The sequence below is a fragment of the Osmerus eperlanus genome, chromosome 8, assembly GCF_963692335.1.
Source record: "Osmerus eperlanus chromosome 8, fOsmEpe2.1, whole genome shotgun sequence".
Lineage (NCBI taxonomy): Eukaryota > Metazoa > Chordata > Actinopteri > Osmeriformes > Osmeridae > Osmerus > Osmerus eperlanus.
This window is the reverse complement of record NC_085025.1, coordinates 14,191,453-14,218,290: the sequence shown is the minus strand read 5'-3', so window position 1 is coordinate 14,218,290 and position 26,838 is coordinate 14,191,453. Positions and strand designations below refer to the sequence as shown.

At 47.3% G+C, this 26,838-nt stretch overlaps 5 protein-coding genes across 7 annotated transcripts; 2 read left to right on the top strand and 3 right to left on the bottom strand.

The window, feature by feature from the left end:
* Positions 1–1,294: 1,294 nt before the first annotated feature.
* Positions 1,295–4,605, bottom strand: arv1 (ARV1 homolog, fatty acid homeostasis modulator). The gene is made up of 5 exons (XM_062467669.1): positions 4,112–4,605; positions 3,764–3,883; positions 3,463–3,619; positions 2,857–3,078; positions 1,295–2,658 (listed from the first exon to the last, which is right to left on the bottom strand). The coding sequence occupies exons 1-5, from the start codon at positions 4,280–4,282 to the stop codon at positions 2,531–2,533; spliced, it is 798 nt and encodes a 265-aa protein (XP_062323653.1). The 5' UTR covers positions 4,283–4,605; the 3' UTR covers positions 1,295–2,530.
* ttc13 (tetratricopeptide repeat domain 13) lies at positions 4,267–15,818 on the top strand. Of its 2 annotated transcripts, none has more exons than XM_062467668.1 (23): positions 4,267–4,576; positions 5,335–5,429; positions 5,696–5,771; positions 5,906–5,976; positions 6,143–6,208; positions 6,555–6,647; positions 6,913–7,029; positions 7,487–7,597; positions 7,722–7,804; positions 7,951–8,092; positions 8,867–9,041; positions 9,635–9,791; positions 9,969–10,099; positions 10,334–10,466; positions 10,579–10,671; positions 10,960–11,043; positions 11,159–11,243; positions 11,575–11,681; positions 12,631–12,766; positions 13,237–13,316; positions 13,583–13,661; positions 13,896–13,975; positions 14,166–15,818. In XM_062467668.1, the coding sequence occupies exons 1-23, from the start codon at positions 4,399–4,401 to the stop codon at positions 14,278–14,280; spliced, it is 2,487 nt and encodes an 828-aa protein (XP_062323652.1). In that variant the 5' UTR covers positions 4,267–4,398; the 3' UTR covers positions 14,281–15,818. The 2 variants fall into 2 exon arrangements, with proteins under 2 accessions (XP_062323652.1, XP_062323651.1); XM_062467667.1 differs by having other exon boundaries at positions 4,269–4,576; positions 11,572–11,681.
* Positions 15,819–17,065: 1,247 nt separating this feature from the next.
* selenol (selenoprotein L) lies at positions 17,066–20,281 on the top strand. Of its 2 annotated transcripts, XM_062467681.1 has the most exons (10): positions 17,066–17,250; positions 17,629–17,707; positions 17,796–17,849; positions 17,995–18,040; positions 18,348–18,475; positions 18,809–18,923; positions 19,108–19,230; positions 19,410–19,547; positions 19,669–19,777; positions 19,992–20,281. In XM_062467681.1, the coding sequence occupies exons 1-10, from the start codon at positions 17,148–17,150 to the stop codon at positions 20,003–20,005; spliced, it is 909 nt and encodes a 302-aa protein (XP_062323665.1). In that variant the 5' UTR covers positions 17,066–17,147; the 3' UTR covers positions 20,006–20,281. The 2 variants fall into 2 exon arrangements, with proteins under 2 accessions (XP_062323665.1, XP_062323664.1); XM_062467680.1 differs by having other exon boundaries at positions 17,067–17,250; positions 19,669–20,281.
* Positions 20,282–20,633: 352 nt separating this feature from the next.
* Positions 20,634–23,049, bottom strand: clec11a (C-type lectin domain containing 11A). The gene is made up of 4 exons (XM_062467682.1): positions 22,673–23,049; positions 22,143–22,251; positions 21,863–22,054; positions 20,634–21,649 (listed from the first exon to the last, which is right to left on the bottom strand). Exons 1-4 carry the CDS (start codon positions 22,799–22,801, stop codon positions 21,249–21,251), a joined length of 831 nt encoding a protein of 276 aa, XP_062323666.1. The 5' UTR covers positions 22,802–23,049; the 3' UTR covers positions 20,634–21,248.
* A 1,491-nt stretch (positions 23,050–24,540) lies between these two features.
* c8h1orf198 (chromosome 8 C1orf198 homolog) lies at positions 24,541–26,663 on the bottom strand. Its single transcript, XM_062467663.1, has 4 exons — positions 26,252–26,663; positions 25,894–25,944; positions 25,035–25,724; positions 24,541–24,782 (listed from the first exon to the last, which is right to left on the bottom strand). The coding sequence occupies exons 1-4, from the start codon at positions 26,555–26,557 to the stop codon at positions 24,726–24,728; spliced, it is 1,104 nt and encodes a 367-aa protein (XP_062323647.1). The 5' UTR covers positions 26,558–26,663; the 3' UTR covers positions 24,541–24,725.
* Between the last annotated feature and the right edge of the window lie 175 nt (positions 26,664–26,838).

Genomic DNA, 26,838 nt, shown 5'->3' with positions numbered 1-26,838 from the left:
ATATCTTGTTTTCTATCTGAATGCCGTCTTTGGTGACCCCATTCTTAGACTTAATACAGACACAGGACACTAGTCCTCAGATTATGTGTGCTAAATAGATTGTGTGTAAATATTGGCTAAAAAATTCAGCACTGCCATTTGGAATGTGGTTCTGTCTACCCTGCCCAAGCACCTGTTTAGGAGATTGCAGCAGATTAAACAATCTTGATTGACAGCAAATCCAAGGTACGCATCACTCACCATGGGATTGGCCAGGCTGCCTATTGTACAATTTGCCACTATCACCATGGATGCACCATATAATCACTACCACCATGGGTGCACCAAAACAAACACTGATGTCATCACAAAGTATTTTTTCAGTTTGAGCAATGGGCAGGCTTAGACAGGCTTGAGCACAGTTGTACAGTTCAAATAACTTTTTCAATCTTACAGCCTGCTTTAGACCCTTGCCGACTTCATTAAGGTTAGTATCCTATCCAGAGTAATTAAGAGTGCAAGGTCATCCAAAGCTTTACTCGAAGAAGTGCAGTAAAATATATAATCTTAGAGTAACAGTTAAGCTATACCAGAGTTGGGTGGTGCTGATAGTTTACAGTCCTACTTAACCCTTGTGTTATCTTCGGGTCATTCTGACCCATCAGTCATTGTGACCCACCGTCGTATTGCGACAAATTTACCGCATACAAAGTGAAGCATTTTCTTTTAACAGCTAGGCTGTCTCAGACCCCCCACATTGCAAAGGTTAAAAGAAAATTATTTTTATTTGTTTTTGTATTGGGTAAAATTGGGTAAACACAACGATGGTTCGTTATGAACCTTTGGGTCATGTGACCCGAAGGCAGCACGAGGGTTAACACTTCAGAAAGCCAAGACAGGTAAGAAATGCAAAGGTATGCACCAAACATGACGTTTTGTACCACAGCAATGTGCAGACATATCCACTGATATTTTCATTAAATGTTTACTACATCGGCAACAATGTCTGAGTGAAATGTATTGGATATTGTGTAGAGTAGTATAGTTACTAACTTGAACTCAAGCTGTGATATTTAGGACCATAAATCAGATCTTCATTTAAGATAAATAGTTTAAAGGGGTTCACAAGTTTACACTGGCAACAGCATCTGTACTGTTCCAACCAGGGGCCAACTCTGAACCTCAGGACACCAAACCAAACATTCCAAGCTGGAGTGTTCCCCACGTGATCTGACGAGCTGTTTCAACTTGTGGGTTCACTATGAATCCTAGCATTCCTCTCAAACAGAAATCTGGCAGGAATTCACACAGGAGAAACAGTAGAAAATGTGCTTTATTATAAAATGCTGGCTATCAAAATTACAGATATCACCAAATAAAATAAACGTAAGTACGTTATGTATACATCGTATGGACACAGAGGACCATGTTTGAAGAGAACAAAAGCGTTTTCAGAGAATGTTTCCCCCAGTGAGGTGAAACTCTGCAAACATCTGGTTCTGGTGAGGAGTTATGCACTTCCTAACACACGACCAGTTATCCATGGACATGCACGTCAAGTCACCCCTCTCTCTGTGTCTCCACACGCTCATCATTCCTCGGCTACTTGCGTTAATCACAGCAAGATTATTACCAAGCGAACACTGCCCTCTTGTACAGTTCCGATTCAGGGTGAGGGCCATACCAGGGGAATTCCACATTCATACTAGCCCCTCGAGATCTTCCGCGCACACACAAATGTCACATTCACAGCCCGCCAACTTGTAAAAAGTAGACATTTCTTGCTGCCGATATCGCTAGTCCCCCCCCCCCCCCCCCCCTCTTTCTGACCTCAGGTAACCTCCGGAATGGCAGCTCACCTGCCAGGCTAGTTGCCTGGACACAGGAGGTTGTTGGGTCAATCAGGTCCTTCTTCTCTCTCATGGTGTGTAGCATACCTGCATTAACTCACTCCCACGTAAGTAGGTACACACAGTCCATTCATTAACCCTCGTGCTGCCTTCGGGTCACATGACCCAAAGGTTCATAACGAACCATCGTTGTGTTTACCCAATTTTACCCAATACAAAAACAAATTAAAATAATTTTCTTTTAACCTTTGCAATGTGGGGGGTCTGAGACAGCCCAACGGTTAAAAGAAAATGCTTCACTTTGTCTTTGTATGCGGTAAATCTGTCGCAATACGACGGTGGGTCACAATGACTGATGGGTCAGAATGACCCGAAGATAACACAAGGGTTAAGTGGTGTTTTTTTTGACAGGGAGTATGGTCCTTGTCCTCCCAGGCTAACTAGATGGCAAATTCCAGACAGACAGTTATTTATGGAGTTTGGTCCACTGGGTTCTGCTTGATAGTGCAATCTGACCCATATCAGTCAGTTGTTGGCTCTGTGGCAGGTGGCTGAAGCTAAGGGAACACGCACACCACTCACTCCCAGTATGAGAAGACCTGAAAAGGATTCAAACCAATCAAAAAGTTCCTTTCAGGCCTATCAGCCAATCAAAAGATATTGTAAGCCCTTCTCAGGGAATGGCTGCGGCAGGTCAGAAGTCAGTGCAATGCCAGGATGTCCTGGAGGCTCCAGGGAATCTTCTGGAAAGCCCGGGCCAAGCCGGTCTCACACAGCAGGCCCACACACACCGCCAGTAGGGACAGCCTCCTGCTACAGTTTAGGATTACTGGAAAGATTGGGAGGAGGGGGAGGTCAGGTAGGAGAGACAGGGGAGGCACAGGGAAGGGAGAGACAAAATATCAAACATCAAATCCGTGTCAGCTTTCAGGTTTCGAGTTTCAGACGGGGACAGCTGCCATCTGGCGGAAGCCATCAGGCATCCAGACGAGCAGAGCCTCAAACAGTTTGCCGGAGAGTTGCCTACCCCTGATGGCCTGGGAGTTGGAGGTGAGGACGAACAGCTTGATGAGGGTGAAGCAGAGCGGGGAATGGTCGTGCTCCCAGATGACGGCGGGGACGAGCAGGACCTTGCCGTAGGAGGACAGCATCAGGGCCCGGAGCAGACGAGCCATCTCGGCGCTGCGGCAACACAGCCTCCCCGACAACCACAGCAAGCACAGCACCCCCGCGCAGAACACACACAGCTCTGCCCACGCACAGGGACGCAAACCGGAGAACAGAACTCAAGTCTTTTTGATCTATAAACGTGGTGGTTTGGTGCATGAATCTTCCTTAAGTTGAAACAAAAAAAGTAATTGGGCCAGTGTCACAAACTAAATGGACGCTAATCTCAGTACCCAGAAAAACTAAACTTCTAGGGGGATATCACTGATTCTCTGGCTGGAAACATGGGTGGTGGGGGGGAGCCTACATTGAACACGATTCATTAGATTATTGTGGAACAGAGAGAAAAGTGTGATGCCCCGTTTACACACAACTCACCCATCAGACTTTTGATGTATTCACATGTTTGATATGTGAGACTTAAATGGAGCCAAACCCTGTACAGTGGCAGAAGTCTTATTATTACCAAGAGTGGCCAGGCCGAACATGGCGTAGAAGTTCCACTCCTTGGTGTATCTGATGATGTCAGAGGGGTCGCTGCTACCGGGCTCAGATACGTGCAGCTGAGACCACCTCAGGTAGGCCTCGCATAGCAGGCAGAACACACACAACTTCCAGTGGATCTGTGGAGGGAATAGGAACACATGCACGCACGCACGCACACACACACACATACACAGTGAGGCATCCTCGTTTCTCTGCGTTGATTGTAAAGGTTTGTTTGTAGCATTCTGACAGACACCAACCTCCAGAAGACTAATGCTTACGTTCAGGGTAGTGTTGAACAGAATGTGCCTAAAAGCTTGGGTTTTGCATAGAATGGCATCTATCAGGATTATGACTGGGTCATATTCAATGTACTTGTCCACGGGCTTCTTGCAAGACTCCTGTGAAACGAATCCGCAAACATTGAGTGTGTGGGGTAGAGGCACAGATAGCAGGGAGACACTGTTCTCACTGCCCAAGTAACCACGCAACAATTTACTACACAGGTTTTCTCTTGGTGACATATTGTGCCATAGCCTACAGCTAGCTAGCTTGGCAAAGTGTCTGCATCCACGACTACAGCATCAACACTACCACTCAGCCAGGTGGTAATTAACTAGTTAACTCACGCATATGGTTATCTTCAAAATCCCATTACTGTAATCTCTGTGAAGCTCGACCGCGTCCTCGTTACATTCCACACACCGAAAGACAGCTTTAGCCATTCTGTCTTGTGCAAACTCCCAAACTAGTCTACCGGCTTGACGAAGGCGACTTCCTTGATTGGTCCCAGATAGCATGGGAGATGTAGTTTTTTGTAACTCTCGCTGGCAGATTGGTTTCGGGGAATTTGCAAGGGGGCGTAGGCAGTGAAGGAACTACACGAGCAAAGCTTCCGCTCTCATCACCTACACACATGAAACACAACATGGCACCTGCCTGCCGAGGTGTTGTTGTGGTAGCCCTTTCACTTCTCTACTTCAGTCGAGCCATCTTTTCCACTGAGCACTTATCTACTCTCACTTTCTTCAACAGCGATCTGCACAAACATGGTTGTAGCTCGCCAGAGTTGGAAGAGTACGCGGCGGACTGCGGTAGGATCTCTCTTTGCCATAGTTTTGCCACGTCCTCGTACTCGGTGTTGAAGGCAGCTAGCTAACTAGCCACCAGTGCTATCTGTTGTTGGGTGTCAAACCCGTCTTCCTCGCCCGTTGACATATAACACGGACAACCAGCTAACCGCTCCCTGGAGCTACTCTAGGACTAGAGGTTACGTTTTGCAATGACAAAGGTCAGAGGAGAATCAGTGACTCTGCAATTAAGTCACTGCCATAGCATTTAATTGAATGAAGCAGGTTTTCTTGATCGTAACTAGTTTTATTTACTGGCTTTAGCTAGAACAGTTGTTGTAGTCTAAAGTTGCTTAAATGGCTCGCAATGTAAAAGGGAACGTATTGTACTATGTTGTCTAGTAGTCCCACCGTGCACTCTTCAGCTCGCAGCATTGGGTTCTAAAGGTGCATAATTGGAAGTGTAACGTGACGATTCAAATTCAAGAACGACGTGAATGAATGACTTTAAACTCTACAAAATGTTGTCAACGGAGCATTCATGAAAAGTCTGTCAGTATTTTGTGGTATGTATTGTGTGCGGTCCTATTTGAGACGTGCAGCTTTTTATTTAATTGATATCCTTGGCACACGTTGTAAAAACAGTCCACTACTGAACCAAGTCACAAGGTGACTCTAGACCTGTGTATCGTATTTCACTGTAGGCTTGGAGCTCTGTGGAGTGTGTACCAAAGGGGATTTTGGTTATGATTGTTTGACACTCTCTCACACTGTCTCTGCAGAGTCATCGATTCTGCAGTTGGAGGACCCGGACTGTGAGGAAGGAAGCAGTCCGCCCTGCCAGTCGGTCTTCTCGCTCAACGCTGAGAAGATCCTGGTGAGTTCCACAAGTTTCACACGGTTTCACCCGTCCTACTTCTGTAACTCCTGACAGGCCTGTATACCATAACAACTTCCCAGAAGATAGGAAAGCAACATGAGAGCAGACTATTCCCCCTACTATGACAGACTGTCTCCTCAGCTCCCAGAGGCAGACTGCTCCACCTCTCTTCCTCCCAGAAGCAGCGGTGTGGCTGATACAGTCTTATCTGACTAACCTCCTTGTGGTGTGCTTGTGTGTGTGTGTGTGTCCGCCTGCTCCAGAGCCAAGCAAGGCTGTTCATAGAGCAGAAAAGGTTCCCTTTCCCTGTCGACAACCTCAACACAAACGAGGAGCTTGGTACGTTTCCGCCAGGAAGAGACATTCATTCATTCTTGTGTGCATTCATTCATCCATACAGTGATTCTTGTGTTCTTGCATTTATTCTGTGTTTCTGTGTTTTAACCCCTGTTGACACATTTTTTGTTTTGCAGCAATAGGATACGTTCTCATAGGCAACGGCCTCTACGACGAAGCCATCAAACACTTCTCTTTGCTACTGCAGGTGGGTGGGCTCGACCGGTCTGTATGTGTGTTCAGGGTTCAACAGTCCCTTCTGTATAGGAGAAAAATAGGCCCACTCCCTTTCCAAAATGGCGTCTGTCTATATGGCATGGCAGTGTTTGTGCAGTTGTTGATGGTGTGTTTGTTTTTGTTGCTGTTTCCAACAGGGGGATCCAGAGCTGGTCAGTGCCATCTACGGACGAGGAATAGCGTACGGGAAAAAGAGTCTGCAGGTGGGTGGCGATCTCACAGAGGGATTTTGAACAATGAGTTTGACAACATCTGGTGTTTGGGGTGCTCCACACAGCAGTGACTGCTCAAGTATAAGATAACGCTTTATTAATCCCCAGGAGGGGAAATTTGAGAAATGCAGCAGAAGAAAAAGATAAGAGATAAAGTAATGACTGAAAGTGAAATGGACCAGAAAAAAACAATATGAACATATAAACATATATTTTTTATGAACAACACCAAAATAGACATATTAACAATATAAAACAACACCAACTTTACATTGAGTGGTAACTGTGTGTCTCTCCCCCCCCCCCCAACCTCCCTTTTCCCCTCCCCCTCCTACAGGACATAAAGAATGCTGACTTGGCGCTGTACGAGCTGAGCCGAGTCATTGCCCTGGAGCCCAGCAGGCCTGAGGTGTATGAGCAGAGGGCAGAGGTGAGAACCGCAATCGAGGAGAGGCAGGGCGACGTGGAGGAGGAAGCCTAAAAACACGGGAGTCTGGGAAGCCTGGGAAGGGATGGGCAGAGAGAGAGATACACAGACGCAAATAGAGAGAGCCACAAACATTCCTACATTCCTTCATTCTGTCTCGATTCCTCCCCCTGACTGTTGACTCCGACACCATGCGTTTGTCTGGTGCTGCTGTTACAGTATGTGTGTGTGTGTGTGTGTGTGTATGTGCGTGTACGTGTGTGTGCAGATTCTTTCACCGCTGGGCCGTATCACTGAGGCCTTGAGTGACCTGTCTAAAGCCATCCAGCTGCAGCCTTCAGCACGCCTCTACAGACATAGAGGAACCCTGCTCTTCATTTCTGAGGTCAGAACACACACCGTCTCACACACACACAAACACACACACACTCAATAATGCTACACACAATCAAACACACACGTTCTCGGACGTAGCACTGGTCTTCCCACAGTCCTCCTCTGGCATGTATTTTGATATTATCAGGCAATAACGACCACTGACGACTTGCACTGTTTACTGAACATCTTGTGCAGTGTTATACAGGGATTCAATCACTTCTCTGTCACACAGATACTCTCACTAAGCCTCATGGGTAATATTCTTGAAGCTGAATGCCACAATAAATGGCAAATTAAACAGTTTCTGTTTCTGTTTTTTCTGTTTCTGTTTTCAATGAAACTCAATTCTAAAGACAACAAATTAAACATTGAATAAAACATTCATGACTATTGGTACTCATATTAATTCACAACATCCCCCTCTGCTCTCCATATCCTCTTCTGGTGCTGTGTGTCCCTTGCAGGACTATGTATCTGCAATGGAGGACTTCCAGCGCTCTCTGGACCTGAAGAAGAACCAGCCCATTGCTATGCTCTACAAAGGCCTTACCTTCTTCCACAGAGGCATGCTCAAGGTGAAGTCCTCTGATTCACTGCCTAGCATTAGCCTTAACTAGCCTGGAGCTAGCTAGCTGCGTTAAAGTGCTGCCTGTTACTACATGCTAACCGTGCTAGCCCTGTTCCTTTTCATCTTTCCAGGAAGCCATAGAGACCTTTAAGGAGGCCCTGAAATTGAAAGCAGACTTCATAGATGCGTATAAAAGCCTGGGGCAGGCCTACAGGTAGTCCTTTTTTTCTTTCTTTTTCTCTTTTAGCTCATCCATCTCTCTTTCCCTCACTCTGTGTCTGTGTTCTAACTTTTCTGCCACTCTCTTTCTCTCGCTCTGTGTTTAACCATATCTCTATCTCTCTTTGTCTCTCTCTCTAGGGAGTTGGGGGACTTTGAGGCGGCCATGGAGAGCTTCCAGCGAGCCTTGCTGCTCAACCAGAACCACATCCAGTCCCTTCAGCTCCGAGGCATGATGCTCTACCACCACGGCAGCCTGCAGGAGGCCATCGGAAACTTTAAGGTAACTGTGTGTGTGTGTGTGTGGGGGTGGGTGAGAGAGTTGGTGCCCTGTGTGTGGTATTCTCGCTAGGCTTTGCTGACTGTGTTGTGTTCTTATCAGTTCACTTGCTGACAATGCTTGGCCAGTGATGACACACGAATGGACGCACACACAAACACACTGTGTGTAGTTGAGGACTATCACAGCTACCAGCAGCCACCGGAGACGCACGGCCCTACACACACATTGTTTACACCCGCACATACGCAGACACGCTCCACACCCCTCGTAAGTGGGCCTTTCAGTCTCGTGTGCTGCTCAGCCAGTGTGTGTGTGGTTTGTGTAGGATGTGGTGTAAGAATTCACCTGTTACGACGTATCTCCTTGCCACTCGCGCAGTCACGCTGCGTGAGTCACGCCTAGATTGGGGGTAGAAAGTGTTTCAGGAAGCCTTTGTTTCCTGTTGTGTCCTGTGTGTCGTAATGTGTAACACAACTGGATACTTGTCATCTCTACTCCATCGCTCATTCAAAGTCATTCTTTTTCTGCTCGAGTTTCTAAACGAGCTCCTAGCTACCCGACCCACTGACATCAACTAGGCCACGCATAAATGCTAACCTGCCCCACAATCTTACGTTTGTCCCACGGCCATCTGTCAACCACTATAAATGATTTAGGGCCTTGTCTTTCTGTTGCTCAGATCTGTCACTCATCATCGCTTTCACCCTTCCAGCAGTGCCTATAGTTAGCAACAGTAGACTTAGACCTGTCTCTCTCCTCCCTCCCCCCCCTCAGCGGTGTCTGCAGTTGGAGCCCTACAACGAGGTTTGCCAGTACATGAAGGGGCTGAGCCACGTGGCCATGGGCCAGTTCTACGAGGGCATCAAGGCCCAGACCAAGGTCATGCTCAACGACCCCCTGCTGGGGCAGAAAGCCAGCTCTGAGTACCTGAAAGTCAAATACCTCAGAGGTTGGTGAACCAACCTAGCATGAATCCCCGTTGACACACCGATTGCAATCACAAATGGTCACGCTGTTCACAAATCGCTGAAATTCTCGTTTCGTAACTTCCGGGGGGCTGGTTTTAAATTGAGATTAGACTTAGTCTGTCAGGATACTCATCCACTTTTAAAAGCCTGTTGTAAAGAGTTCCATTACATTTAGTCATTTAGCAGGCGCTCTTATCCAACGCGACTTACAGTAAGTACAGGGACATTCCCCCCGAGGCAAGTAGGGTGAAGTGCCTTGCCCAAGGACACAACGTAATTTGGCACGGCCGGGAATCAAACGGCAACCTTCTGATTAACAGCCCGATTCCCTAACCGCTCAGCCATCTGACCCCCTAGCCATCTGAGTTCCTTGTCATTCATCCGACTAGGTTTTCCTGTTGGATAGCTTTGGATAATATAGGTCAACTTTCCCATTAGTCTGGGTGGAATACAACTTCTTGTCTCCCTTATGTCTCTCGTATCCTAATGTCCTCTCCTGATGTCTATCACTACGACAGAGTCCATTCCTAACCTTCCTTGCGTGTCTCCTCCCTTCTCCCCTCTCCTCCCCCAGAGTACTCCCGATACCTCCACTCTCACCTGGACATCTCCGTGGCCGAGTACAACGTGGACCAGGACCTCCCAGGAAACTTCAAGAACCACTGGGCAAAGAACCTGCCCTTCCTCATCGAGGACTACGAGGAGCAGCCGGGCCTGCAGCCGCACATCAAGTACGTGTGTGTCTGCGTGTTTGTGTGTCTGTGGGTGTGTCTGTGTGTGTGTATGTCTGTGGGTGTGTCTGTGCGTCTGTGTGTCTGTGGGTGTGTGATTGGAGAGAGAAGCACATTCACGCGCACCTGTCCTGCTCATCCCCCCTCCTCCTCCCCCGCTGCTTCTATCCGATCCAGAGACGTGCTGCCGCAGAACTTCGAGAGCTACAGCAGCGAGGTCCAGAAGCTCATCTGCACGGCCGATCACCTGGGGGGCCTGATGCAGTACAACACCCCGGGCTTCCTGCCCAACAGGCGCATCCACCGAGGTACACCCTGGGGGTGGTGGGGGTGTTGGGTAGGGGTGTGTGTGTGTGTGTGGGGGGGGCGCTTGTGGGAGGGCGGGGGGGGGGGGGGGGGGTTCTCGACGGCTCTGCCTGTTAGCATTTGTCAAAGGGGATAGTGTTATGGACTGGACATGGATAAGAAGGGATCACAGCTGTGTTTCTCATTCTCTCTCTGTCTCTCTCTGTCTCTCTCTCTCTCTCTCTGTGTGTGTCCAGCCATGGGCCTGGCCACCCTGGAGGTGATGCAGGCGATGCAGCGCACCTGGAGTAACGCCAAGGTCCGGGTCAACGGCAAGACCAGGCAGATGCAATGGAGAGACATGTTCGACATAGCCGTCAAATGGAGGAGGTAAGGCTCGGGAGATAGAGAGAGTCATATGTCACGTTTAATGACACGTTTGGGCAATGACTCACCCCCTCTCTATCCCGTGTGTGTGTGTGTGTGCGCCCCTTTCTTGCAGGATCGCGGATCCAGACCAGCCAGTTCTGTGGTTGGATCAGATGCCCGCCAGGAGTCTAAGTCGTGGCTTCAACAACCACATCAATCTCATCAGGTAGACTCCCCACCGACACACACACACACTGCCGGACAGAAACCTGATCACCAGACACCTCGCTCTACAAAGAGCGATCTGACAACAGGCTGGAGTTTCCCTCAGCTTTTGTGGTTTCTTTAAGACATCAGGTCTGTTGTGTCTAGAACAGTGAGCCCATGAAAGAATATCTCAGCGCTACGACTTCCAGCGGGGAAACTAGCCCTTGGGAAAAGGCAGAAGAAAGTTGGATTTTTGTTGTTTTACTAGGGTGGTCTTGCTGATGTAGTGGCTCTGCTTCTCCTTCAGGGGGCAGATTATCAACATCCGCTATCTGGCTTACTTCGATGACATCCTCAACTTCATCAAAGACAGAATACTGGTCTATCACGGGTTAGTCACATGAAAGCTACACCTGTGGCTCAGGTATATGACCCGAGCTCTCAGTGCTGCTTTCACAATAAGGCCCAAAGTATAATCTTGTGTGTGTGTGTGTCCTGCTGCCCAGGGCCTACAACCCCAGGGGGCTGCTGGAGGTTAGGCAGGCTCTGGAGAGTGTCAGCAAGGTGGAGGACCTGCTGCCTATCATGAAGGTAGGGAGGGGGCGGGGGGAGAGGGAGAGGGAAAGGGGGGGGATGATGGGAGGAGTTAGGATGGGGGGGGTGGGAGAGAGGCTGGGATCATGAAGGACTAAGGGGAGGGAGTTTGAAATAGTGAGGGATGGTGTCTGGGAGAGATGGAGGGATGGAAGAGATAGAGTCTGTCAGTAAAAAAAAGTGTCAGTATCTCTTCCAGAAAACACCAGTTTTGCCATGGCAGTGTTTCAGCCCATAGATCTGATTGTGCTGTGTTGTTTTTGTATATCTTGTTTGACGGCATTTGTGTGTGTGTGCGTGTCTTTGTGTGTTTTGTGTCTTGAAGCAGTTCAACAGTAAAACCAGAGATGGCTTCACAGTCAACTCCAAGGTGCCCAGTGTGAAGGATCCTGGGAAGGAGTATGATGGCTTTACCATCACCATCACAGGAGACAGGTCTGTACTTGAACCCAGTTCTAAACCAGCCCATACCCCTAGTCCCTACTGGTCTGAACTAGAACCCAGTCCAGACATAGCCCACCACCAACTCTATATCCTTTACAGATATGTACAAGCGCTCAGTTCTTAGCCGCTTAGTCCTAGGAATCCCTAGGTTCTAGTCCCTATTCCCAAGAACTGTTCTCTACCCTATACTCCAAAACTCCTAGTCCCTAACCCCTACCCCCTATGGAGATATCCTTAGCCCCCATTACTTTTCTTTACCCTTAACTTATAGAATATAGGGGGGGGGGGGGGGGGTTTGTTAAAGTGACTCAACCGAGCACAGGAACCCACACACACGCAGTCAGCAGAGTCGATTTAACCAACAAACACACTTCCTAACAGGAAGCGAGGTTTGATGGTGTGAATGTGAGTCTCTCTCTGTAATGGAGAGCAGAGAGGTACTTTCCAGCTCTTTGGGAAGGTTCAGGTCTTCAAGGTTCCCTCCAGGCCTGCCCATGTTGACTAGGGGTCTACAGCATTAGTAGTTAATCTAATCCTAGTGCCTGGTGACACTGTGTGGTAACACAAATGCTGGAGTGAGCTGAACAGCAGCAGAGGGAAAGAGTCGTCAGTGTTCAGGTCCATGTTCTGGGTCAAAACTTACCATACTGGTTTTTTAGTGCCTGAGATCTTCCATCACATAAAATACACCATGCCTTCATCCACGGTGTGTGTGTTTGTATGATTTTATTTGGGCTGTATGGTGATCCCCTATCCCTTGATGTTTCCTGCTTCCTGACCTGCTGTCTTTCGGACGCTTCCGTGACATTGCTCTGTGTGTGTGTGTGTGTGTGTGTGTGTGTCTGTGTCTGTGTCTGTGTCTGTGTCTGTGTCTGTGTCTGTGTCTGTGTGTGTGTGTGTGTGTGTGTGTGTGTGTGTGTGCGCGTGCCGCGTCCTGCAGAGTGGGGAACATGCTGTTCTCAGTGGAGACCCAGACCACCGAGGAGAGGACCCAGCAGTACCAGTCTGAGATCGAGAACCTCTACAAGGACCTCACAGCCAAGGGCAAGGCCCTCATGCTCTCCACAGAACTGGGGGTAGGAGCCCTGCCTCTCTCCCCCGTCAGAGAAACGTCCCCAGCCTGGGGTTGAGCTGTAGTACTGGAGCAGCAATAAGGCAGAAGCTGTTTGAATGGCTCAATGGACTTATTTGTAGTTGTCTTGTCTGAAAATGTGCCGTTGTAAAAATGCCTTCGCACTTGAAACACGGGTTTGTCTATGAGCACACCAACTATGTGAACTCCTAAAGCTGGTAAAAAGACTAAGCCTATTTGATACTGTGATGCTGTGATTTTGATTACTTTTGATTAATTACTTATAATATATAATTGATATAATTACTTGTATTATGACGGACAGGTATATCTAGCATAATGTTCTCAAAGCATGTTATCAAGGAGCAAGAGCCATTATCATCCATGAAACGGTATTGAGTTTTCTTCTCTCTTTTTAACATTTTGTCTGCTTCTCTCTCTCTCTCTCATTTCCTGTCTCTCTACCCCCCTAAGGATGCTGATGCAGTGTGTAATCTCATCCTATCTCTGGTCTACTACTTCTGTAACCTCATGCCCCTATCTAGAGGCTCCAGGTAGACACTCTCTCACACACACACACATACACTCGCACACAATCCACCCAAAACACTCCCTCACACACACCCCACCCCACCCCACCCTAAACACTCCCAAACATTCTCCACACCCTACTCGCACACATCCCGCCCAAAACACTTACACACCCCCATCCCTCCTCCCACAACAGAAAACGGCGGCGTTATGACACGTGTTCCCTCTCCCCCTTTCCCCTTGTCCACCTCACCCCTCTCTCCCTCTCCCCTTGTCCCCCTCTTGCCAGCGTGGTGGCCTACTCTGTGGTCATGGGAGCTCTGATGGCCAGTGGGAAGGAGGTGATAGGGAGGATCCCCAGAGGAAAGGTACTTAGGCAACACCCCTACCCACATGCAACTAGACAACCACTCTCAACACACCTGGCCTTACCACCGCCATGCTGCCCTGGGCGCTTTCATCCACTGCAGTCAAGTGGCTGTGTACTGTGTCGTGGGCTATAGAATACCTGAATTGTATCATAGCAGATTAATGAGATCAGTGGGAATATCAATCAGTGTCTTCTCTAATTACCATTTTTATTCGGTTGACGTTTGATCCAGCTGGTGGATTTCGAAGCCATGACGACGCCCAGTGCAGACAGCTTTAGTAAAACAGCCAAGAACTGGATGAATTTAAAAAGGTATTCCTTTTAAGCGTTCCTTAAAAACTTAAAGCGTGTGTTCGTGCTCATGTCAAGAACTGCTGCTGAGCTTAGTCTATTTATTACCCATCTTGTTATCTGGCTATGGTGTGTCTCCAAATGCCTGCCCCCACTACCCTAACCCAGTCTGCCCCCCACCCCTCTACCTTTCTCTCTGTTTCCTCCCAAGTTTACCGGGCTGGTACCAGAATCTTCCGTCAGTAGCAGAAACCTTCCCTACCTCCAGAACCATGATTGAAGTTCTGAACACAGACCCGATCTCGCACTGTCCCAAGAAGTCATAACAAGACCCTCCCCCCCCTCCCCCCTCCTCTAACCCACCCTCCCCAGCGACCAGCTGCCTGGACCACTCAGCCCCCGACCCCCCTCACCCACCTCTACACTCCCGTGCCCTGTAGATACAAGATCTGAAACAACGGGGTAGGCCTGAGCAAGTTGGCGGACAAGTCCACTCTGCCTGCCGGAGGATACAGTGAAGCCGGCGGCCATCTTACTTGATCCTGTCTGTTGTTCTTGAGGTCTAGTGTCTATGGGGGTTAAGCTGTAGAGGTTGGTGGAGGCCTGGGGGGGGGGATGTCCCCTCTCTCTCTCTTTCTATATCTCTCTCTCCAGAAGCACAACAACCCCTCCCCAAGTCTCTAAATGGAACTGTGAACGTCCCCACGTTGTTTAGTAACAGCCTCGGCCTGTGGACAAGGAGCTCTCTGCCTGTAGACGTGTCATCACCATGGGATGAGAGGTTGGGGTTGCGTTCACAACTCCCATGGTTAAAATCTCATGTTTTTTAGTTGTTTTTTTTGCACCCACCACCTGCTATCTAACGATTGTTCTCTTATGGTACTGGAAAGCTTGGTGGGTGGGTACGACAAATTGATATGTGAATGGGAGGGATTCCCTATGAATGTGATTGGCACTTTAATTCTATTCTATTTTAAAAACAACCCCCTTATATATGTACTAGCAAAGAGAAAGGACAGGGAGATTCTGGATTTAACTTTTTCTTCAGGGCTATTTAATTCCTCTTGGGATACTTGAACAACAAACAAAAAAAAGACAAGCAATTTTTATATTATTTTGTCTTGTCGATGTCGGAAGACACTTTCCGTCATTGTTTTAACTTGACCAGTAAAAGGTGTGATGAGGAGGAATAGGATTAGAAACGATTTTGGGTTGCACTCAAACCCAGCACATTATTTTGAGGGAAAAGTGAACCGAAGCACACGACCTGGTGCTATTTTAATCATTCCTCTGGTGATGTCAGAAGGCAAACATCCGTGAGCCAATCATTTCTTTACCCTTTGTTCTTTTTTTTCTCCATTAATGTGTTTTTAATTAGCAAGGTCACAACTGCACACACAACAGTGTACTTTCAGGGACTTTCACTAGGGCAGACTATGGGTGACTGAGATTAGTCCTGGACCAATTATCCACAAAGTTCTCTGTTCCCATTTCAACCTTTTACTGGGACTTAGCAACACACACAACGTTGGTTCCCTTTGTGAATGAGCTCATGATCAAAACGGCTTATTGAATGAAACAAAGATGCTCTTCAAACGGACCTGTTTAGGTCAATTTTGGGAGGAAACGACTGTTTTATGTTTCCATATTAACGATTGTGCCGACTGGTTTGGATTTAGTTTTTCTTTTTGTTTGTCTTCTCTTTTTTTTTGCACTGGGTTAATCATTGTGATAAAGTGCTACGGTGGACTTTTAAAGTACTGTATGTGTCTCAACTTGAAGAAAAAGGAATGCGCAATTTTAGGGGATTTTGTGGTCCAGGATGAATTGGGATTTTCAATGGTCAATAAAACTGCTACACTGACTTACCATGTCACTTTGGTTCCTTTTGTAATGATTTACTATAGCCTACATCTGTCAGAAGTAATTAGAGGATTATTCATATTGCGTGGCATCAGCACATTGAAAGAGAAGTACCTGACTGCAGTCTAAAAATCAGGAAGAGGCTCAACCTGGGCGGAGTCAAGCGTTTGATTGGCTTACTCAAAGGCACCAAGTGGTGGAAGCCATGCAGAATCAAACGTTTGACTTGAGGCAAATTGACGTTAGCGGAATGAAATGAAATCATACCAACAAATATTGTGGGTTCGCTATAAATGAGATGAAGCTGTTATTAGTGGGATATTGCAAAAAAGTGGTGAAAGTATATTGGACCTCTCTCCAGTACTATGATTCTGACCTCTAAACATTCTAGGGGGGCACAAGGGTACGCCTATGGGAGAAATAAAACAGTTTTAACAGTTAAATGCATCAATCTGGTGCACTTTGAGGTGAAAACATAAAAAACAGATGAACATTTGCTGTTTCATCATTGACAATCAACAGACATAGGCATACTCATTCAGGATGAACTTTGAAGAGCTGAGTTGACACTGGACGGACGTTAGGTTCATCCAGAGCCATAGGGCTCTGGGTTCATTCAGTTCAGGGTGACCTCCCTGACTCTGATCTAAAGCCTCAACAAAAGCCTAGACAGACTCTGGCTTCACCTGCTGGTTGAGGACATCTGAAGTGCGCAGGGACATTGGGTAAGATGTAAACGCAGATTTTTGATAAAGTTCTGGGGCGTCAGACACGGTAGGCTTGTTGAGTTTCTCCACTGCCTCTGCAAACTCAATCAGAATTTTTCTGAAAATACTGCTGGAACTGTTCCAGAAACCAACTTTTTTCTCTTTCTCTGTTTGCAAGAGACAAGCATTAAACATCACAACACGGACGAGACTCTAGATTCAGAATAACTTATGTCAAACCTACAAAGGTGAAATGAGGACATTCTGACATGACACTAATTCAAACTCAGCTTTAAAAAAAAGGTTAAAATGATAGTGAAATGTAATGTACATTTGCTGCAATTTGCCTAGACCACATTCCGAGCATTATAGAGATGACTTATAGTATACTTTCACATCACAAGATCTGGGAGTAGTGATTAGTTTGAAATGTTCCTCTGACTCCTCCCTCTCTGACTCCTCCCACTCTGACTCCTCCCTCTCTCCCCCATTCCAGTTTCTGTATGTTAACCACCAGATATCGCTGTTGAGCATTTTTGGTCACATGGTGCTTCTCACATCTGTAAAAGCAGGTTCCCAGTGTAATCCAGTGCTGGAGCTGGGGGAGAGAAAGAAGGACAGGCATGGAGAAGGAGGACGTCAGCTTGGATGATGTGACGTGCTCTCTGTCTCTGCTCATCAACCTCGGAAGGGTGCTTCTGGAGAATGGAAAGCAAGAGGCTGAAGGTAGAGTGAAGTAGCCTAAAGTTGACTAGCGCGTTAGCTTCTGTAGCATGTAGCAATTAGCCAACTGTTCTAGCAACCTCTGACACAATCAAAGATCCGCTAGCCTCAGGAAGTCTCTTAAAATTGACACAAGCTCGAAATCTAAAAGTCACTAATGTAAGTAAGGTAGTTGACTATGTATTTAACACCAGCGTTTGAAACTGTGTTCAGTTTACCATCCAGTTGATCCTTATTCTAGAATCATCAGCAATTAGTTCGACACTCTCAAACTATAGTATTGCAAATTGGAGATTATTGCTGGCATGTGGCGTTGTGCAAGGCAGCACTAAGCTCTCACATGCCCTAGCCATCACTGATAATGCTGCTTTGTTCCCACAGCCTCTGTACAGGATTATGTTCCCAATAAAATCACCACTTTGTTTGGCCTGATGACTGCTGGTGCAGATCTCTACAACAGGTGTGCACTGAAGGGATAAATGATTGGCTGAATTTATTCAAACGTTTAGTACTCCCGTCAACTTTCATCTCTTTTGTATATCTAACAGCATTGGAGTCACAACAAAGTCTGAAGCAGACGCTGTTTTGCAGAAGTTTTTCCAGTGAGTAGAAGCCAGAGAACATACTGGAAATCCCAAGGGCCATGTACAGGGTCCTGGGAAAGTTTCAAGTTCTACATTAGGCTCATTCATGTGTATTGCAGCACAGTGTTTACATAACTGAGCCTTCTCCCTCCCTCTGTATCAGCCATGAGAGTGTCCGGGATCGCATGGAGGACCTACTGAAGTTGGAGGTTCGTTTAGTCATGATGCACACAGTCGAAGCCCTGTCCCAAACCACCTCTGCTACACACTAACATTCCTCAGACATGATTGGTTAGCGCCGCACACAGACTTGTTATTATCCCTGTGGTTTCAACTAATGTTTCTGTGGTCACTCATATTTGTAGACATGGGTTTACATTGTATTTGTGTGTAGGCAAAAACAATAGGTCCTTACACACTGGTTTGTTCCCTTCTGTGGTTTTGGTTGTTATTGTGCCTTAAGCTGTATCTCGAGAGTGCAGTTGATGTGTAATTACAGAGTTGTAATTCCTGCAGACGGAGTGGGATGAGTTTCTGGAGCGTCTGGATGTAGACCTGCAGGCCACAGACAGACAGCTAAGCAGAGGGCCCACCGTGGACAGTCTGGGTGCAGACACACCCCTCACCGATGCCAGGACTGGAGAGTAAGTCTGCGGAACCCCACCAACTCTGTCTGTCTGCGTAACTGTCTGTCTCTCCATCTGTCTGCTTAGCTGTCTGCCTGCCTAACTGTATCTCTGTTTGTCTGCCTGTCTGTCTGCGTAACTGTCTGTCTCTCCATCTGTCTGCTTAGCTGTCTGCCTGCCTAACTGTATCTCTGTTTGTCTGCCTGTCTGTCTGTCTGCCTAACTGCCATCTGTGACTAGCTAACTGGCTGGCCCTCTTTCATCTGGGATTAGACTGACTGTATTTCTGACGGTGAGACTTCTGAACGAATGTATGACATACTCTCATAGTTGTGTGTGTGTGTGTTCTAGGAGTGTGTCTCTGGGTAGGTACTTTGTGAAAGGAGAGAACCTGTTGCTGGTTCTGATCCGACACCTTGGATGACTTCCGTGACGAGACCACCTGGCACAGATGGAGACCAATCAGGTTTTGTTATCAGAGTTCCACGTCGCCGGGTCAGTCACACGTGTGTGACTGAACCTGTTCTGTGTGTGTGTGTGTGTGTGTGTGTACCTGTGAGTGACTGACCCACATGCATGTAACTGGCTCTCGTCTCTGTCTGTGTGTGCGTGTAACTGACTCTGTGTGTGTGTGTGCGTGCACCGTGCAGGATCTCCTGGATGCCGGGTCGGTGCGTGTTCTGGTGGTCTCCTTTGGCGCTCAAGAGGGGGCTAAGATGTGGCTGGAACAGACAGGCTGCTCTTACGACATGCTGCTGGACCCTGAGAGAAAGGTCACATGTACACACAGATACAGAAACGTACCCACAGATACACATATTTACATATTCAAATGGACTCATTTGGTGTGGAGACGGACACGCACACAGGCAGGCTGCATGACACAACACTGCAACACTGCTTCTCATCTGCTGTTCACCTCACAATGTGCTCCTTGGCTTGCGTTCGCTAGATCTACAAAGCATTCGGTTTGGGCTCCTCCTACGCCAAGGTGCTAAAGTTCAGCAGTCTGCTGCAGTGCGGAGAGTACCCGGCTGCAAATCGGGGCTTCCCCGAGATCCCTTTCCATCTGTTGGGGGACCTCTACCAGGTACGACCTTCTGGAGGAAATGTCTCCCCCAACGTTGAACCACACCCATACCAGCTCCTCTCTCGCCAGGAAGCTCTGTGATTGGACCAACCATGTGTCTGTCTGTCTTGTCTGTTACCAGATGGGGGGCGACTTTGTTCTGGACCAGGGAGGGAAGGTGTTGCGGTCTCATCCTTGTATGACCCCCAGAGACAGACCAGCGCTGGGGGACTTGCTGCAGGATATTACTGGTACAGGCTCCTCCACCATCTCTGGATAAGCCCACAGGCCCTAGTCAAGCCCTTAGCCCTTGCATTCACTAACCTAGCCTGGCTGGCCAATCTCTGACCCAGCCCAACACCCAGCCTTTGATTAACTTCACCTAGCCCAATACCCAACCTCTTCCATACCCTAACCTTGTCCAGCCACCAGCTGCTACTAACCTAACCCACCACCTTCCTCTAGGGCCAAGGGAGTGATTTGAGGTCCAGGGTCCTTGTAGATGACACTGACACCACAGAAGAAGAGCAGCCCTCAGTCTCCTGTAGATGACGACACGCCTCACACTCATGACGTCATGAAGAGGCGAGGTCCGATGAGAACTCCGGAGCTGAGGGCCGACCCGCTCTTCCTGCCGTGGTGTCAGGGTTGTGATGTCACTTCCTGAACGGTATACATGTTTGCTGGGAGTAGACCTGAAGTGTAGATTGAAATTAACCTCTTGTAATTCATGTGATTCATAAAAAAAATACTGTCTTTAAATCACGTGATTTAAGGATTTTAAGGAAAATCTTTCTGTGATGCTAACTGGTCCCAGGAGCACTTGTGTGTGACAGTGTTTTATCTGGTCACTCTTCAAGTTCTTGTTTTAATATCCTACCAAGAGAAATCCCTTTTCCTGTTGACTGCAGTCAGTGCACTATAGAAAGTTATTGTGTACTTGTGTAGACGGCACCTTGAGAGTGAGGACCACTGTGAACTAGTCTATTAGTGATTGTGTAATAATAAGGTTATCCAGTAGTAGTAATGTAACAATGTTATGAGAATGTAAATCACCACACATCTTTAATAAACTAGACATACATGACTGAAATAATTTGGGTTTAGGCTTTTGTAGATGTTTTTTATTGCTTTGCTCACATCTCTTAGTGAATCAACATAAAACAGCATTCAGTGTACTGATTTTACTGAATATAATTTATTTATGGAGCTTTTACATTGTGCGTTACGAGTCTGCTTACAGTATTTTAACATTCTGTTTTTTGACAGAATTGTGTATTATTGTTTAACATTAGAATCGTTGAAGCCTACAATGTCTGTGAATAATTGATCATTGAATGACAGTACTCTACTGTACACAGTAAATTACTCAATACTTGAACTCATATTGTCTGGGTGTGAATCTGTGACAGAGACCTGCCAATCATAGAACAGAATTTACATACAAATGTGAGGCTCACTTCTGGGAAAGCTGCTCATAGAAAGTGTAAAGTCATTTTCTGGTTATTTGCATTGTCTTGGCTTTAAGGGCCAATCTGCTCCAACACGACGTTTGTCAGAGAATATGTCGTACATTCAACCATTCCATGTCTATGAAACTCGTCTACAGTATAGGCCATACAACACCACACAGAAAATCGTGGAAGCAGAAGGATAGAAAGTGGAGGAAAGAGTGGACAATCCACTATAACTCAGATGGCGGTTGGACTGCTTGGGTGTCACTTAGGCATCGAATTCACAGAGGTAGTACATGTTTCTATCACAGTAGTGGTCCCACCAGTCGCCGTCATCCGACGACATTGCCACGCAATTCTCGCGCTTCCCTCCGTCCGGCTGGCTAGATAAGAAGTGCTTGCGCCACTGAAAGTAAGAGACGCGCGTCATGTCCTCAAACAGGTATTGTCCCTCGGTGAGTAGGTCATTGATACCCAACCAGACCGGCCAGTTCCCAGGGTGAAAGAAGTTTTTGACGTAGTCTGCAAGTGCCTCCTGCTCTTTCCTGTCTCTGGGCATAGCCATCCTCCCACCACGCTCCTGGCATTTTGCGTTGGCGCCGGCGTAGTTCTCGTAGCTGCGGTAGACCAGGTAGCACTTGTGGCCGACACGACGGCCTTTCTGACACCCTGGGACAGCGCAAGAGGCGGGTTGAGAATACAGTTGGAATGAGCACTGGGAGTTAGTAAAATGTGTCAAATTGCAAAGTTTTACTGTGACAAATTGGTGTGTGGATGATTTCAATGCTACAATACAAGTAAAAAATACCTTTTTATGAAGGTATTTTTGACATTTAGATTTTCCCATATTTAAATTATGTGGTATTTCCTCAGAATACCTACCCTCAAGCCGGCCTATCTCTTTGCGGTTGTCCTTGGTGTAAAGGACGACCTGCTGCATGTGTTCCTCCATGTCTCCTATCCGGCCGTCCAGCCGGGACACCCCATCCAAGAGCTGGGTCACCTTTATATCCAGAGTGTAGTGGCCCACATTTAGTTTGTGGATGGCCTGGTCCATGGCTGCCAACCTGGACACTGGAGGAGGAGAGAGGAGGTAAATAACAGAGAATTCTCCTGGCCATATGGTTTTGGGTCAGATGTTGCGTTTGTATGTTATACGTACACACGTAATTGTATGTGTTCTCAAAGTCCGAGAGGGGGCTTGTGGGTTCAGGTTCCGGAAAATTGTTTGGCACGTCTCCCCTGACCTGTTTCTCCTCCGCTTCCGACCTCTGACAGACACGACACAAATGGAACCATGTGGAACCATGTGGAACCTTTAGAACGTTAGCATTCACGAACAATTTGGAAATCATCTCTTGGTAAAAAGCTTCACTATCTAATCATGAGCCATGGTTGACACCATTGTCTTTAATATTAACATAATTTTTGCTTGGCTGCCTCACCCTCAGGGTGTCAGAATACACCACTGCAGCGGAAAGACTTTGCATCTTACGAAAATCAACACAGTTAAACAGTTCCTTATGTACTCAATACTAAGTTATGTCCATTACCCCGGTAATCAAACAGATGCTTCTGTGGCCCTTTATGGTTTTACTAGCATGGGGACCTATGGAGGTCATACCATCTACAGTATAGGTTGTGTGTGTAATTGTGTGTTATCTAGAGGGGTCTCTAGGTTGGTCCACTCACCTGTATGGACGCGGGGTTGGCCGGAGAGGCTTCTGTGGAGCCAGGGTCTGGCTCACCTCTGCTGGGAATGCTCATCAGACACAGGACGCTGAACAGAACCACCGTAACACAGTCCATTATCCTCTTCATAACTCGGCTGGCTGTGCAAAGTGTTGGCCACTTCTGCCCTCTCTCCCTTTCTATTTTCAATGTCGGTTTCCCTCTCTCGCACTTGCCCTCCCTCAATGTCTCCCTCACCTTCCTTGCCTTTCTGTCCCTATGCCTCTCTCCTCTCTTTCTCCTTCTCTTTCCTTGCCCGCTCTCTCGTTCTGACTTGTCCTGAGCTACACCAACAACAGGAAAGCTCTTTGTTTTCCTTTAACTCCCACTTCCACTCTTTGTGTTAGCTAGGCACTTTTATGAGCACACACACAAACACACACATCCCCATTCACTAATACTCCCCCCCCCCCCCCCCCCCAGTCTTTTTGGGCTGGCATGTCAGGTCTCGGGCTGTGGAAACAAATCACTGCCAGTGTTTTCCCAGGGTTTGCGGCGAGTGAATTAAGAGAGGAAATGAGTGAATGTGTCCTTACAGAGGGAAGCTTCTGTACATTGGAAGGATGCCAGTTCAAATGCCACAGGAATCCTGCTTTCCACAGCGGCAGTCCACCAGAGTCTAGGATGTCTGGGTGGGGTAGACAGAAGGACTGACTGTGTTGCATAACTCAACTCAACATGGCTCAGGCTAACTCTTCACATAACTTTACACAGTGGCTTGGACAGGCAGATGTAGACCATTTTAAGATGCATGCAGCTTGTTGGCACCCTAACACTACTTTAGTAGAAGATGTAGAAAATTATAATATAATAAAGCCATACAATCTGTTGTAATATTTTGTTTGGCATTATGTATATCTTTGGTTCGGAGTTGACTTAAAAGAAAAGCTGACATATGTTCTAAATCTTACCTTATTCCACAAGTTGATTTAACACTATCCCTGATCATTTTGTTGTCATCTTATAGAAGAAGCAATTTTATTTAAAGCAGATGGATCATCTTTGATTCTCTTCCTTACTACCTCATTATTGTAGGAGGGTTACCCACTTCACTGTTGCTTGCAACTATATTTTTACTTTAACTACTAACTTATTACTTACAACTAACTTAATCAAAACAAATGTTATGCAATATTGCCATTGAGAAAACTAATATTTTTGTGAACTTCAACTCATGTTTAAGAGAGGAGTTTAAGTGCCAGGCTGCTAATATTTTTGGACACGACTAAATGGATTGACCACACTGTATTTCTAGACTATATTTAGGTGGCAGTGTGTGTATTTAGTAGACAGAAAGGGACAATTGCAAGTTCAGTTTCATTTATTAGCTTTTTATCTGTGATTTGCAAAATGCATGAGTGCAATATAATAGCATATGATACAATCAATGAATATACTCTACATACAAAAGTCAGTAAAATAGTACTCTCTAGTCGTGTAAAATGGTCATCGATAAATAACGCGAGTGGTACAAATCACTTAGGTCATGCTCCTTTATCTAAACACACCGACAAGACGGCTGCAGCATCCTACATGTACACTACGTCATAATAGCACGAGTGGAAGGTCTCAGTACCAGGATAAGGGATGGATAGAATCAGGAAACTGGAAGGGAAGAGATAGTGACTATGTTGGTGGGGAAACACAAGCACATGGCCGTAAGAAACGTCCTGAACAAGATAACCTAACCTGCTTTCATGCCTTTACGACACTTAAAAGTGAAGCTGGAGGACAAACGTCGACTTTCGAACGTGCTAATCGACCTTGACAACGTCGCGTGTCAACCTAAGTGGAAAGTTTGATGCAGTGAGCCGAAAATAACAAGTCGGTCAGTGACACTTCATTTAATCTGGAATAACATGACAGGGATATGACGTTGAACACCTTCAGAGTGATAAGAGGAGTGCGAGCAGGCAGCATAAAGAGAGACAGACACACGGGCCAGCTGAGCCTGGATCCTGATGGTGCACCTGCTGTCGGCCTGGCCCGTCGAGCAGTGTGGCGTTACTGGTCGTTACCAGTTGTCCAGGAAGTCAAACCCGGTCTTCAGGATGTTGTTGCTCGTATTGAACTGAAGTCAGAAAAAACACATAACATGTCACTAGTGTAAGGGCTAATTATAATTATAAAAGGAAGGTCTAATTATTTTTCATTTGGCATCGATTTTTCTCGTGTCGCAGACACTTTTCTATAAAGCGACATACAGCACGAGGTAGATCTGAACCCACAACCTCTTGATCTGCATTCAAATTCTCAAACCACTGAGCTATACCTATCCCCCCCAGGGGTTGAAGGGCGTATATGTTTGTGAACGGACGCTAACCTGTGCAAAGGTAGGGCTGGAGGCCAGTGGAGGAGACTCCACCCTGTCTCCGTCTCGCGCCGCGCTGCCTGAGCGAGCGGGGGTCTTGGCGCCCGGCAGAAACACCTCTTCGGGGGCGCTGCTAACCGACGGCAGCGTGCTCTGAGCGCGCTCCCAGCCGGCCACCGTCGACGACACGCTGACGGGGGCGGGGCTAGGGGCGGCGCTGATGGCGGCGGGGGTCACGGCGATGGCGACAGGGATGGGAGGAGGAGGGGCGGGGGGCCTTGGGGCTCTCTGCTTGCTGGACCTGGACGGTGGAGGAGGGTCCTCTGGCTCCTTGGAGGTTGGGGAGGGAGAGGGGGTCTCCGAACGCAGGTAGGAGGAGGAAGGGGTCTCGGGGCGCAGGTAGGAGGGCAGTGGCTTCTCGCCCTTCTCCAAGGACTTGATCTGGCTGGGGGTGAGGAAGTTTGCCTTCTCCCCATCCAACCTGGAGCGCTCCGCACTGATCTTCCAAAAGGAGGACTCCTCCTCTTGCCTGCTGCCCAGACTTGGGCCCTCACCGTTGGATGGCTTGCCGCTCGGGGTCCCCTTGGCTAGCTGGCTGCTTTGGGCCACTTTGGCCGGCTTAGGGTCGGCCTGGATGGAGGAGGAGGAGGTAGATACGGGTTGCTCTGGGAGAGCACTGGTCATGTTGAAGTCCAGCTGGCTCTGAAGGGTAGTGGACAGATTAAAGAGTGAACATATGTAAAAAATAAAATAAAAAAAAGCATAGTTAATGTATCTGCTCTTGTCTGGATCATTACCAGAACAAATGAACACTGTGTCCATGTATATGAGGCGTTAGGCTATCACAGTGACAGAGTTGCTGCACACACACCTTGGTCTCCCATGAGAACGGGGCCGAGTGCTCATCCTGCCAGGTGAGGTCCTGAAAACAAACACAGACGGAGTTAGAAGTCATCTCTGTGCGTGTTCCATCGTCAGGGCTGTGAAAACTTAAATGGGTCATAAGATTATTAGATATGATTCAAAAATATATATTCGTAGTCCACTTATACACTGACCAAATGTTGATCGGTCGGTTACGGTAACTTACTTAATAGTAAATATCGATAGACGTTTTAGTTTTGGCAGACCGGTGTGACGTTTACTGTCCGACTGCATACGCGTGTCCTAGATAGCTGGCCTAGCTTGAATTTTAAAACGACAATGACAAAATAACCAGAAGAACATACCTCCTCGCCGAAATGGACAATTTTTTGTCCTGTCTGTATAAGTAACCTCGGATAGCAAATGACCTCCTCTCGGTCGACTTTGTGCATCGCGTATCTCGTTCGGATGTGTGGGTCCATCATTCCATTGTCGATCGCGGCGTCCTGCTCGTTTTGAGTCATTGTATCCCATGCCGAACCATACCTCTCCTTGATCTTCTCCCGTTCCAGCATTATTTTCCTAGCCATCGAGTTCATCGAGGAGAAATACTCGAACTTCTTCTGCTCCATCCTGTGGCCGTCGGCCCCAGACATGGTCGCCGCAGCCATTTTTCTACCAGCTGTACAGCATTCCAGGGTGGAGACTGGAGGGCAGTAACCAGCCCTGTGACGTTTAGTTCGCTTGTAAACACAAACGTATTTTTCATTGACGAACAGGGCCACCTGGCGGATACATGCATTATTGTTCTCCCTTGTCTGCAGTGGCAACATAATTCATTTTCAGTAAGCGTACAGTTTCGGGTATTATTATAGATCATTCGGGTTATGAGAGGGTGGCTTTGAGAGCTTTGTGCACACGATCAAAGCGGTTACCCCATATTGACAGGAGC